The sequence below is a fragment of the Podarcis cretensis genome, assembly GCF_951804945.1.
Source record: "Podarcis cretensis genome assembly, chromosome: 17".
NCBI classification, from domain to species: Eukaryota; Metazoa; Chordata; class Lepidosauria; order Squamata; family Lacertidae; genus Podarcis; species Podarcis cretensis.
In genome coordinates this window covers 23435770-23449061 of record NC_137187.1, presented here as the reverse complement: position 1 = coordinate 23449061, position 13292 = coordinate 23435770, and the positions used below count along the sequence as shown (strand labels likewise).

Genomic DNA, 13292 nt, shown 5'->3' with positions numbered 1-13292 from the left:
TTAGAAGCAGGGAAAAGGGAAGTCTCCCACCATTCCTACTCAGTGCAGCCCTCCTCAGCACGATCCTTGACATTGCCCCACCTCTTGTGCTGGTGGTTCTTCATCTCTCACATTCAGCTCAGGGCTGCCCAAAAAAAGTAGAGGAGGAAAACTGTGGAGAGATTCATTCAGTATCCCCCACAGTCAACGTCAACAAAAATAGATGGAGTCAAAGGAGAATGGGTTGCTACTGCACTGAGACCATATCTCCACAGGATCTTCTCACATTCACAGTTTGGCACTTGGGTGTGAACCGAAAATAAGGGCATCATCAACAGCAGCAGAAACTTTGTTGTTGTAAAAATCACATTGTGTGTTTTGTCTGCCTTTCTCCTGTGTGAAGTATTTGCCCACTATTCACCCCATGGTTCTCTCCCTGTCTACCTTGTTGCTACCAGGGAATTAGCCTGGCTTGTACCTGAAGACCACGTAGCTTGTGGAGATAAGTTGAGCTGAATGGTGAAGACCACCTCCCCATCCTGACCCTTTCAGGAAGGAGGAAGAGGAAGACAGTATAGATTTACAACAGGGGTTTGAAGGAGGTCACAGCTCAGAGGCAGATGAGGAGGAAAGCTGGGAAATCATGAGAAAGCCAGAACAACACCTGGCTGACACACTATCATTAGAAAGCATTCCAGACCCACCATCTCCCAGAACCCAGCGAGCCTTAAAAGTAGGAGAGCAAAGAGCTCAAAGACAGAGGGCATGTAGCAGCACCTGTAGAAGAGATGATGAGAATGATGAAAGAAGAAGTGAGAAAGACAGGGGGTGGAGATTGACTCGGGACAGTGCCTTTATCCAAGAGGCTGGGTTCTATAGCCTCTCTTTGTAAAGATTGAAATAAAAAAAGACGGTAAGAAACTTTTCCTTGTCTTTATACTTTCCTGGGCAACCAGCCAGGAGCCGCTGACAGCATCCTGACACTGAATCTCTAAAGACAGCTGATTATCTGTGTCTTTAGTGGATTCATTTCCCAGAACAGCAAATAGGAAATTGAAAGAAGTCCCATTTCTTTATGTATGGCTTTCTGTCTTTCTCTGTGGCAGGTTGTTTTCGTGGATGGGTGGCATGATTTGGATAACACTGATTATGACTGCTGGCCCCTGGAGAAACCAGATGAGTATAACATGCTGGATTGTGGTGGTGAGTTCACCTCTTGTTTTCGCAAGATATAGCCTCTTGGTAATGCAGTAGACTGGAAAGAAATGGAAGTAATCAAGAGGGTTCCTAATGCATCTCCAAACTTGTATCTGACTGCAAATCCATGAGTCAGCAGTAACATCTATTTCCAGGCAATTTAAATGGAGGAAAGTAACCAGCACGCTCACAAGAACGTCGGGGGGGGGGGAATGTTTGCCTGGAGTTCAAGTATTCCAAGGAAAATTCAGCCAAGGTGATCCGAACACAAAGAAAAGATTTACAGCAGGGGTCTCCAAGTTTCCCTTGCCGAGGGCCGGTGTCTCAAGCAATGATTGCATGGCAGACCAGAGGGCAGGGGAACACCCGCCCGTATGCGCATGCACATGCGATTTCCAGTGCACATCCGGGTCAGAGGAGCCTGTGTGCATGCGCGCAAGCTATTTCCAGTGCGCCTCCGACCTGGAAGTGGGTCCCCGTGCTGTGCTGAGCCAGTAAGAGTGGGCGGTAGGAGGCAGCGGGCATCACCGCAGGCCGGATAAACAAGTCCCTTGGGCCTTATCTGGCCCCCAGGCCATAGGTTGGTGACCTCTGATTTACAGCATGGTTATGATCTATTAAGGGACGCAGGTGGCGCTGTGGGTTAAAGCCTCAGCGCCTAGGACTTGCCGATCGAAAGGTCGGCGGTTCGAATCCCTGCGGCGGGGTGCGCTCCCGCTGCTCGGTCCCAGCGCCTGCCAACCTAGCAGTTCGAAAGCACCTCCGGGTGCAAGTAGATAAATAGGGACCGCTTACCAGCGGGAAGGTAAACGGCGTTTCCGTGTGCGGCTCTGGCTCACCAGAGCAGCGATGTCACGCTGGCCACGTGACCCGGAAGTGTCTCCGGACAGCGCTGGCCCCTGGCCTCTTAAGTGAGATGGGTGCACAACCCCAGAGTCTGTCAAGACTGGCCCGTACGGGCAGGGGTACCTTTACCTTTTACCTTTATGATCTATTATGTGTAACTAAATGTACAGGAGCTTGCATGTGAAATGCCTTTTGTCTTGAAGCCATTGGACAAAATCAGACCAGCTCCGTGCCAACTCCCAGAAGCCCCAACCAGTACAGCCACTGATCAGGGATGATGGGAGTTTGGCCGGAAAATTCTGGAAGACCATTGGTTCTGTATCCGAGCTCTGGAGCAACAGATTAAAAAAAAAAAATGCTCCATCATCTATGTGACAGACCTTCAAATCCTGCTTTATTAGTTACATGCACAAAATAACCTGTTTAGGCCAATATCATTTGCATAGTGCCGTTTGGTTGGTTGGTTGGTTGGTTTTGGCTATGAAGTGTTGAGCTGGCTTTTATTTCTTCAGGCCTGGAGATGGCTTGGGTCCAGAGGCCCCCAGAAAAGGTCATAAGCGGGGAATCCTTTGATGTAATCTACGCAGTCATTGCTTCCGACAACTTTTACCACTATTCTGTGGAAAATGGGATCCTTTCCCACAGGTGAGTCATTGAATGCAAGGTGGTCCCAGCTATACTCCTCTTCAAGATTTGACAAACATTGACAAACCTGTACAACAAAACAGCCTTGACACACCTGCAATTCTTTCATACAGGTTCAGCAACCTCTGATTGTTGCAGACTATATTAACAATCTGCACTTTTTGTAAATGCTACCACTCAGTGAGACATCTGGGTCACTGGGGGACTCAGTATGTTTTCATTATAGTTCACATACATGAGGGGACAAAAGCACACCTCTGAAAATTTATCTTCTTGAACTTCACCTGTAGCTGAACATAAGTACTAGTAAGCTTTTCTCCAATATTCTGCCATAGCAGGTGCTGGAAAGAGAAGCTCCCCTCAGATTAATTCAGGAGTCCCCCCCCCAAGATATATAAAAACAGAAGTTATTGAATTATTTTTTTTCACCTCCAAATAAAGGATTGGGCAATATCGCAGTCTGGTGTGAATTAGATTGGAATGACATTTCCCCCCAAATTTAATACTTAAATCACAGTGTTGTTGTTTTTAACTTGATTAAAATTGGGGAGACTCTTCCCTGTTATGATCAAAGAAATATTGTCTTACTCTCCTTTCACTGTGATAGGTAGGCATCCTTCTTATCCCTTAAAGAACATCTGGTTGATATTACTTCCTAGCATGCTTCTTCCATCTTTTGGCTCGTAAGTCAGGGCCGAGCCAAGAGACAAGGGGCCGAGGTCTCAGGTAGCCACTGGCTTTCACACCTCCTGAATATTCCACTACAGTTCTCAGCACGAAATAATTAAATATCAAAATCCTATAGGAATGTGGATTTGGAGAGAGAATATATTTTAAATGGTCTTTAAATAATATGCAGATTTTTTTTTTGCACAGATTCCCCCAAGAAATCACAGGATTGATGCAGAAACGGCAGGTTTGTGGGTGAAGCTGTGTGAAAGTGACAGAGACCAGATTTGACTGCTCTTGATTTGCTTGTCTTTAGGGGGATTTGGAAATTATGGTCTTCCTTACTATACTAACACCAAGATGCAGGGCCGGCCCAAGACATTGTACTGCTTCTGGCAAAACCAAAAATGCCTACCACCCTGCCTGGCTGCCTCTGCCCACTTCTGCCTCTGCAGCTGCCCCCTGCCACAACTCACTGCCTGGCCACTTCCTCTTCCACCACCCACCGCCTCCTTTGCAGTGGGCACAAAGGAGAAAATTGCAGGCAATGGCAAAGGGTGTGGGCGGGTGTGGAGGAGGCAGCCACAGTGGTGAGTTGTGGCATGGGAGGCCGCCACCTGAGGCGACCTCCTCCCCTTGCCTCATGAGTGGGCCGGCCCTACCAAGATGTCTACATGTCGAATCCTCCGGAAAAACAATCTCTCAAAGGACCTGTTGATGGCATTTTACCATTGTACTGTTGAGAGTGTATTAACTTATGGTCTGTGTGTGTGGTTTGGGAGCTGCACGGTCAGGGGAAAAACAATGCTGTCCAGGGTTGTAAAGACTGTAGAGAAAAATTGGGTGCACTCTTCCCACCTCGGATCAAATCTACGCTTCCAGGGGTCATAAGAAAGCTGCAGAGATAGCGCAGGATAGTGTGCACCCTGGAAATGATCTCTTTCAGCTTCTTCCTTCTGGAAGAAGGTACAGGGTTATAAAGACTAGGACTAGCCGCCTGAGAAACAGTTTCTACCCAAATGCGATTTTGGTTTTAAATGCATTGTAAGGAGTCTGTATGGGAGTATATTGTATCTAAAAATGGGGTATCAGAGTTTTTAGGGGGCTAACCAGGTGGGGATAGCTGGGATAGCAGGCTTGCTGGTTTTTGAATGTTTGATGTAGATTTTTTCAATTTCGTTGTTCTGTATGGGACAATGACAATAAAGATTATCGTATTGTATCATATCATATCGTATCGCATCGCATCGTATCAAAATTGATTTCAAAGTAAGTTTTGTCTCTGGATTCTTTTTTTCTTTTTGTTTAAGTGATGCAATGGCTGCCAAAACATTCTGTGAGGAACAGGAGTGCCCTTCCAACTGGAAAGATGCAAATGGAGAGAACTGCTGTGTCCATCATGCGAACATTCACTCTTGCCCGTTGGCCTTCATGGTTAGTACAAACATCAAGGCTCTTGACATGGCCGCATTGCCTAGCCTGGGGAAACTGATAGGCATTAGGTCCCGGGAAACACCGTTTAATGGAGGCATAGAGCAGGGCTAGAAATTTGCTCAGTGGTTCTTTCCTTTTCCCTCTGTGGGCTATGGCTGAGAGGCACCAGGAACATGCATCTCTAACGAGGAGAACATGCCTAGCACTGTGTTATAAAAGTGGGAGCTGTAAGCCAGGAAGCCCCTCAATTCAAATCTCAGCTCAGCTATGGAAGCAGTGATGACCACCAACTGGGATGGCTTTAAAAGAAGATTGGACACGGGGGTGTCAACTTGAATAATAAAAAATGGGGGGGACACAAGGTAAGCCCTGCCCATATAATCAATCACAAGACACACCATTTGACTGGCAATGCCCATCAACTTTGGGGCCTTTGCCTCCTCAAATATTTTATTGGGGGGGGGGGAGCGCTGAAAGGACATCGGCCTCTAGGAGTTGGCACCTATGACTGGACCTATTCATGGCAGGCAGTGCCATCAGTGGTTCCTGTCAGGAGTTCAGCCTACACTCGAGTAGGACCCTGGCAGAGACACATGCCCAACTGGCATGTTCCCTCCCTCCTGGTCGATAATTCAGGAGCTTCTAAAGCTTTCTTCATCCCGAACATCACAGTGACCAATGCCAACAGACATCGGCACACTTAGGGATTCGCAGAATCTTTGCAGCTTGCGTGACAGAACCCCAGCAACTCAGCATTTTGGCTAATCTACTTTATTTACATATAAACACACACGGAGCACTGCAACACGGCTCCCTCTTTCTCTAGCATCAGACAGCAAAGAGAAAATGAACAAAGGACAATAATCCCATTTCACGGAAGACAGTAACACAAACATCCTGTCTCCATCACATCCCACTCTGTGGAGTCAAAAAATATACTGTCATGTGAAAGACAACAATCTTATGACTGCAATCATCAAGCAGGAATTCTAACAGTTACTAACCACAATGGCTATGTTCTGCCTCCGCTGTCAGTTCAGTGTGCCCCTGAACACCAGTTTCTGGGAATCATAGGTGCAGAGAGTGCTGTTGCACTCATGTCCTGCTTGCGGGTGTCAAGGCTTCGGGAAAGCTATTCCTCCCCCAGTCGCAGCAAGAGCAGAGAAACATGGTAGAGTTCTTTTAATGAGTTTTATTCAATCATAACAGCGAGAGACAAGAGAACGCGACAAGCCCTAACAATGGTGTCACTCCAACTGAGTCCCTCCTCCCTCCTTCCTAGCAACAGCATCTGCCCTAATGGTGGCCGCTTGTGGTCAAATGTCTCTGATTCCTTTGTTCTTGCACTCTTAACGAACGCCGAGTTCTGGGAGAAGGGGGGTCAGAAATACTCTCCAGTGATGACGTGTCAGCGGGCTGCCCTGCTTCTGTCTCCTCCTTCGCCTCCTTCTTCTAACACTGCCCAACTTTTCTGTTCATCTATCTCTGAGCTGTGACTTTCCTCAAACTCCTGCTATAAATCAAGGCTGCATTCCTCTTCTCCTGCAGCATCAGGAGAAGGGGGGTGACCCCCACTATTCCTCCTCCAATCTCACCTTCTTGAGTCCAATCCCTGGCAGTGGGCTTCACAAGAGCATCTTATTGGCCACTAGTCCAGGGTGCTGGACTAGATATAGCAGACTCATCTCATGTTCTTGTGATCTTATGGTTATCTGATCTGAGGGATGTCCCTACTACACTCTCCATGCTAGACTACTCCCTGCAATAGGGAAATGGTAATATGAGGATCCACTGCACTCTTCTGATCCCTGGCTGCTTTGAGCACTTGAAATGTGCTATATAAATGCAAAGCCCTTTTCTCCGTCTTCTTTAGAAAGAAAAGGGGGAAAGTTATTCTTTGTGAACAGGCTTTTCCGGCTCTTCCTGCTTTTCGTTCTGAGGATGGGAAGGTTTTTTGCGAGTTAACCAAAAGGACACCGTTCTAGCCATCGGTTATTAAAGTTTCATTTTGGTGCAGATATTTTATGCTTCCCTGCTTAGATGGAACTGAATATGAAGGCTAAGAGGAATGTGGCTTTGTGATACGGAACACTCTTATATTGAGATAACTCTGTTCGGCTAAGTACGAGCTATTTATACACCCTGGTGTCTTTTGCACGATTCTTTCCTTTCATACTTTTACCTTTGCTTGCAGGAGCAATCTGCATTTTGGTATAACACAAATGGAGAGAAGTACATGGGGCTATCTGACATTAGCCACCAGAAATAAGCCATCCTTCCCCTACCCCCCCACCCCCGCTAAAACCTTAAGTCTTTTGTGTTGTATATTTTAGCACAATATAGTGAACATAATCCTTGTTGGTTACAGCTGGCTGGGAAATGAGAATCTTTGAAAATACTTACTCAAAATAGACTTTGTCCCCACCCCACACAAAAATCTGTGGAAGAGCTGTCAGAACATGTTAAACATCAAAGAAAATAAGCTGCAGAGAATCCTCTGTAAAGGAAGTATATGGGCAAAATTCCCTTCTTATACGCCTTTTACTGAAGGAAATCTAGAGGAGCTACCACCGCAAAGATGGCCATTTACACATCATCAAAAAAGAGAACAAAGGGTAACACAGATTTGCATGGATTTTTCATCTGCTAAATTAATTTGTAGGTGCAGAGGCAAATTCAGAAATAATCACTGCATATTATTTAAAAATACAATGCAGCTTATCGTATTGACGAAGACTGAGATGAGGTGGCCTCTGTAACTGCTTAGTCTGCTGTCCAAGTCCCTGTTCTTTCTTCTTCTGGTTCTGTATGTTTTAATTAGACTTCAGGGGCAGATTTAAGGCAGTGCAAGTGGTGTGGTTGCACCAGGTGCACAGCCAAGGAGGATGCCTTCTCAAAGCACTTGCTCAGCTTCAGGAAGGAGGTGTGAGGGCTCTGACAGTGTGATAGAGTCTTTCTGCCTCCTTCCCAAAGCTGACCAAGTGTTTACTGGACTTTAGGAGGAGGGCTCTAGGATTCTGCCAGAGCCTTTCACCTCCTTCCCAAAGCCTGGCTTAAGCTGGAGCCACGAGGGCTGAGGAGAGGGCATCAAATGGCCTTCCACAGGGTGGCATATTGCCAAGGTCCACCCCTGTAGACTTGGACCAGGCAGCCCTTCAAACAGAGCAGGGGTGGGAAAACTTTGGCCATCCAGATGTTTCTGAACTACAACTCCCATGATCCCTAGCCATTGGGGCTGATGGAGTTGCAGTTCTGCAAGCAAAACAATCTAAGGCTGTCAACGGATGACCCATAGAGAGCTTTCTGGGGGATAAAAGAGTCTCTCACCATTGAGCTAAAATGTCATGTTTAAAATGTCAGGGCGGAACAGAAGCTTACCAAAATTTTAGTTCTGACCATGACATTCTAACTTTTCCATTGAGCCATCCGGAGGGGGGGGGTGGCTTTTGAATTTGAAACTTTGAAATATTCATGGGCAATTTGAATGGGGAATTCTAAGATAACTTGATTTTGCAACCATGTGGTCTAACTTCAATTCAGTAACCTTTAAAGCCCAAAATGACCTGGGTGTAGGATAGCTTATGTAATAACAACTGTACAGTAGATCCCTATTTGCCACCTTTTCCATATGATTTGCTCATGCTGGGAGACATTGCCATGGCTTATCCAAACTTAGGCTGGTGGTTTTGAGGAGAAGGACTTTCTGTGTAGTGGTACCCACTGTCTAGAACTTCTCCTAAGGGAAGCTTGCTATGTCTCTTCTCCTTTATCCTTCAGGAGGCTAGCTGAAGTGTTTTTATTCTAGAGGGCTATGGGGCCAGTTGATGTTTGATATTATTGTACTGTGTTTTAAATCAGGGATAGCCAATATGGTACCCTCTAGAGATATTGAGGACAACAGCTCCCATCATCTCTGTCCATTGGCCATACTGACAGGGGATGATGGGAATTGTAGTCCAAAACATCTGGAGAATACCCCTTGGCTACTCCTCTTATGAAGTATTCTTATGTCTTGGTATGATGTTTTCGTATTTTGTAAACAGCTTTTTGCATTCTGTAAAGTTGAGATATACATCAACTGGCAATACTAAAACTAAAATAATTTAAGCTTTCAAGAGCACTGAAACTCATGGTCCTGGAGGTTAAGTGAGATGCAAAATTGGAAATCACAAGAAATTACAAATAAAAATGGCAGGTACTTAAAACATTTCATCTGACATGCAAGAATGCTAAATGTACCCAAATGGGCTGAAAAAATGAAGCCTAACTGCATAATTCACTTTAAGTTATCGGGGCGTTATCCAGAATTGCACTAAGGCTGATTATATATTCCCCTTTCTTAAGCAGAGAATGTGACATTTAAATTCATTTCCAACTAAAGTTTACTGTTACATGAACTTCTAAAAGAATATTTACATGACTCTGAAGCTGTATTGTTTAATTTAATCTGCTTGACAAAAGGGGAAAGGTGGCATTTGTGGACCATGGATCCCAGACGATGGCCAAATATTCACCCACACCAAGTCTACTGCGGGCAAAATGACACAGAGAAACTGGACTGCCAAGGTAAATAAGGTTTAATCCTCCTCACGGACTCTGTTTCACTCTCTTTTGGACTGCTGGGCAAAAGCCTGAATTATCTATTATTCCCCTTTGCCAGCCTGGTGCCCTCCAGATAGCTTGGACTACAACTCCTGTGCTGGTTGCAGCTGATGGGAGTTGTAGTCAAAAACATCTGGCCTCGGTAGGCCACAGTGGGAATTTGGCTAGCTTAGCAGCTGCTCAGGACATTATGCCCTCTCTTTTTTAATCGTTGCACCAAGAAGAACTGACCACATTTATGTCTCAAGAGCTCCAGGCTACCTTTAAGCAATTGTTGCATTGAATGAGTATTCATTACATCTAAAGTAAAAATGACCAAGTATCAGCCTAGTATTGTGAGTATGGAACAACATGGGGTTAAAAACCCCCCACCTAAGTTGACTCTGGGTTTGATGTAGCAATTTTAATATATATATATATATTTATATAATGGAGAACCTGTAGATTTCCAGATGTTGTTGGGCTCCAAATCCCATCATCTCTAGTTAGCATGGTCAGTGGTTTGGTATGATGGGATATAGAGTCCAAAAACATCTGTAGGTTCACAAATTCCCCATCCTCAGTGTACATCATGCAGCTATTAGGGCAGCTTGACTTAATGTGGGCAGTGGCTTTCTGAATTAGCGAACTCTTTAAAGTCCTTTCACAGGAATTATTAAAAAGCACAGTGGAATAGGGCACTGTGATGTTGCTGAAAATGTTCAAGAAAAGGGCTCCCCCTTTCACTTAGCTAGATCCAGGTTCATTTAGTTATTCAATATTTCTTCACACAGCATTCAGAATACATGACTCAAGATGTGGTGATAGCCTCTAGCTTAAAAGGAAATTCGACAAATTCGAAGAGAGTAGGCTATTAGCTATGATAGATCAGTCGAATCTACATAGCGTGTCTGGAATACTGTGTCCAGTTCTGGGTGCTGCAATTTAGGAAGGAAATTGATAAGCTGGTTGTGTGCAGAAGGAGACGATCAAGGTTCTGGAAACCAAGCCTTATGAGGAACATAAGTTGAAGAAGTTTGGTATGTTTAGCCTGGAAAAGAGAGACTGAGATGAGATATGATAGGTAAAGGTAAAGGGACCCCTGACCATTAGGTCCAGTTATTACCGACTCTGGGGTTGCGGCGCTCATCTCTCTTTATTGGCCGAGGAAGCCGGCGTACAGCTTCCAGGTCATGTGGCCAACATGACTAAGCCGCTTCTGGCGAACCAGAGCAGCGCACAGAAACGCAGTTTACCTTCCCAATGGAGCGGTACCTATTTATCTACTTGCACTTTGATGTGCTTTCAAACTGCTAGGTTGGCAGGAACAGGGACCGAGCAATGGGAGCTCACCCTGTCACGGGGATTCGAACCGCCGACCTTCTGATCGGCAAGTCCTAGGCTCTGTGGTTTAACCCACAGCGCCACCCGCATCCCATGAGATATGATAGCCATCTTCAAATATCTAAAAGGGTTGTCACATGGAGAATGGAGCAAGCTCTGGAGGGTAGGACTCAAACCAATGGCTTCAAGTTTCCAGAAAGGAGATTCCGACTAAACATCAGGAAGGACTGTCTGACAGTAGGAGCGGTTTGACAGCGAACAGTCTCTCTTGAGAGGTTGTGGCCACCCAACCTCTCTTAAAAACCTCCAAGAAAGGAGAGTCAATGTTTGGAAGCAGAGGTTGGATAGCCATCTGTAATGGATGCTTTAGCTGAGATCCCTGTATTGCCAGGGGTTGGACTTGATAACCCAAATGGTCCCTTCCAACTCTATGATTCTTTGATTCTATGAGTGAAACACTATCACTGCAGATAACAAATGCTGAGGACTAACAGGGGGAAGGTGACCATCTCCACAGCCCTCCTCGGGAGACTGCAGAGGCATCTGGGTGGCCAGTGACAATCTGGACTAGAATGGTTCTCACTGATCTCATTGGGTTGCCGTTCTTCTCTTTCTCTTCCTCCATCTTGCTTGCCTTGCAGGTAGTCCTGGTGCATGTGGGCATGACCTCTCTCATTGCACACATCAGGGTTGGGAGAATGCAGGCTGCTTTGGAAGCCCAAACCATGGTCCTCCCGGCAGTAGGTATGCTACAAAACAGTGGAGGTGGTGAGTGAAATGTTCAGAGAATGCTTGCGCTTCTGCTGCTAGGAAGACCGGAAGGACCTGAACATTCATTAGAATTTAATGCATCATTTCCCACATCACTGGGAATCTTCCTTGTCATTGCTCGTGCAAAGAATGACAATTGTACAAAAGATTCATTGTGTCATGGGGTTGATCGCCAATGCCAGAACCATTGGTTTCAGGCAGCACAAGTCATGCTGGATGTTGGGAGGACAACTTCCCCTCTTGACTGAAGAGCCTCGGACATCTGTCAGTAAAGACACATTTTGATTGAAGTCCTGTTTTTAAAGAGGGTAATAATAATAATTTATTATTTATACACTGCCCATCCGGCTGGGTTTTCCCAGCCACTCTGGGCAGATCCCAACAGAATATTAAAACCACTATAAAACATCAAACCTTAAAAACTTCCCTAAACAGGGCTGCCTTCAGATGTCTTCTAAAAGTCAGATAGTTGTTTATTTCCTTGACATCTGATGGGAGGGCGTTCCACAAGGCAGGCGCCACTATCGAGAAGGCCCTCTGCCTAGTTTCCTTTAGCTTCACTTCTCACAGTGAAGGAACCGCCAGAAGGCCCTCGGTGCTGGACCTCAGAGTCCAGACTGAATGATGGGGGTGGAGACGCTCCTTCAGGTATACTGGGCCGAGGAGGGACCCTCTTCCCTTTGATCACGCTTAGCCACAAAGGAATATCCTGGTGCTGTGCCATTGTATTATTAATTCTGAAACCTCTTTCTCTTTGTGCTCAGTCTGTGGGGATGACATCTGTGAGGATGACGAGGGCTGTTCCACATGCCCGGCTGACTGTGGTGAATGTCCGTTGGCAACAGACATCAGGATCGCAATTGCCTTACCAATATGTCTGGTCTGCACCGGCTTTTTTCTGACAGTCGTGGTACGCGTTAAGTAGAACTTCACCGCCACTCAGCTGCTCTCCTCCATGCTTTCCCCTCTCCCTTGTCTGGTCCCTCTTACTTAATCTTCATTTTATAATGCAACGCAGCATAAACACAAGTTCTACTTCTTTGCTGCCCTCTTGGGTGTACCTGGATGAGAAGCAGCCATCGCTAGCTCTGCCTCACCTGGGGAGACGCATTCCAAAATAGGCAGTTGTTACCTCTTGAGTGTGCCTCCTAGGAGATTGTCTGACAGCTGAGGACACTTCCTTCTCTGTTGTGTTTGCAACGCAAACTGTCTCTCTGCTTTGTGAAGTTGCAGAAGGGGACTCGGCATGGATAATGTTTGCCTCAGATTCTGTCTGTAGGCATTTTTTTCTAGCTGGTAGGAGATAACTGAAGAGAACTGACTCTCAGTTTGCTCAGTCTTTCAGATAAACAGTATGGGGGAGGAAGGATAAAAAGTAAATGTTTCTTTTGCCCCCCCCCCAACTCAAAATGATGATGATTATGTGAAGCACCAATGGTGCAATAACCTGTTGTGGGAATTTTACCAATGTCAGGAATTCAAGAGAAACCAGTCTAAGTCTCTGCTTATAGATTTCTGAAATATTAAGTACGGTAGTATGTACAACAACAATTTATTTATACCCCACCCATCTGGCTGGGTTTCCTCAGCCACTCTGGGCGGCTCCCAACAGAATATTAAAAACACGATAAAACATCAAGCATTAAAAACTTCTCTAAATGGGGCTGCCTTCAGATGTCAGATAGTTGTTTATTTCCTTGACATCTGATGGGAGGGCATTCCAGAGGGCGGGCACCACAACCGAGAAAGCCCTCTGCCTGGTTCCCTGTAACCTCCCTTCTCACAGGGAGGGAACTGCCAGAAGTCCCTCAGAGCTGGAACTCAGT

The 13292-nt window shown here is 45.7% G+C and overlaps 1 protein-coding gene across 1 annotated transcript in view; it reads left to right on the top strand.

The window, feature by feature from the left end:
- The first annotated feature begins 2594 nt into the window (after positions 1–2594).
- The window catches only part of LOC307206115 (atrial natriuretic peptide receptor 1-like), a 49314-nt gene continuing 38616 nt past the window's right edge, over positions 2595–13292 (top strand). The window contains exons 1-5 of the mRNA XM_079958909.1: positions 2595–2667; positions 4647–4770; positions 9232–9336; positions 11337–11439; positions 12231–12376. Of these exons, the coding sequence (XP_079815035.1) occupies positions 4654–4770; positions 9232–9336; positions 11337–11439; positions 12231–12376 (471 nt within the window). The 5' untranslated portion in view covers positions 2595–2667; positions 4647–4653. The remainder of the gene's footprint in view (positions 2668–4646; positions 4771–9231; positions 9337–11336; positions 11440–12230; positions 12377–13292) is intronic.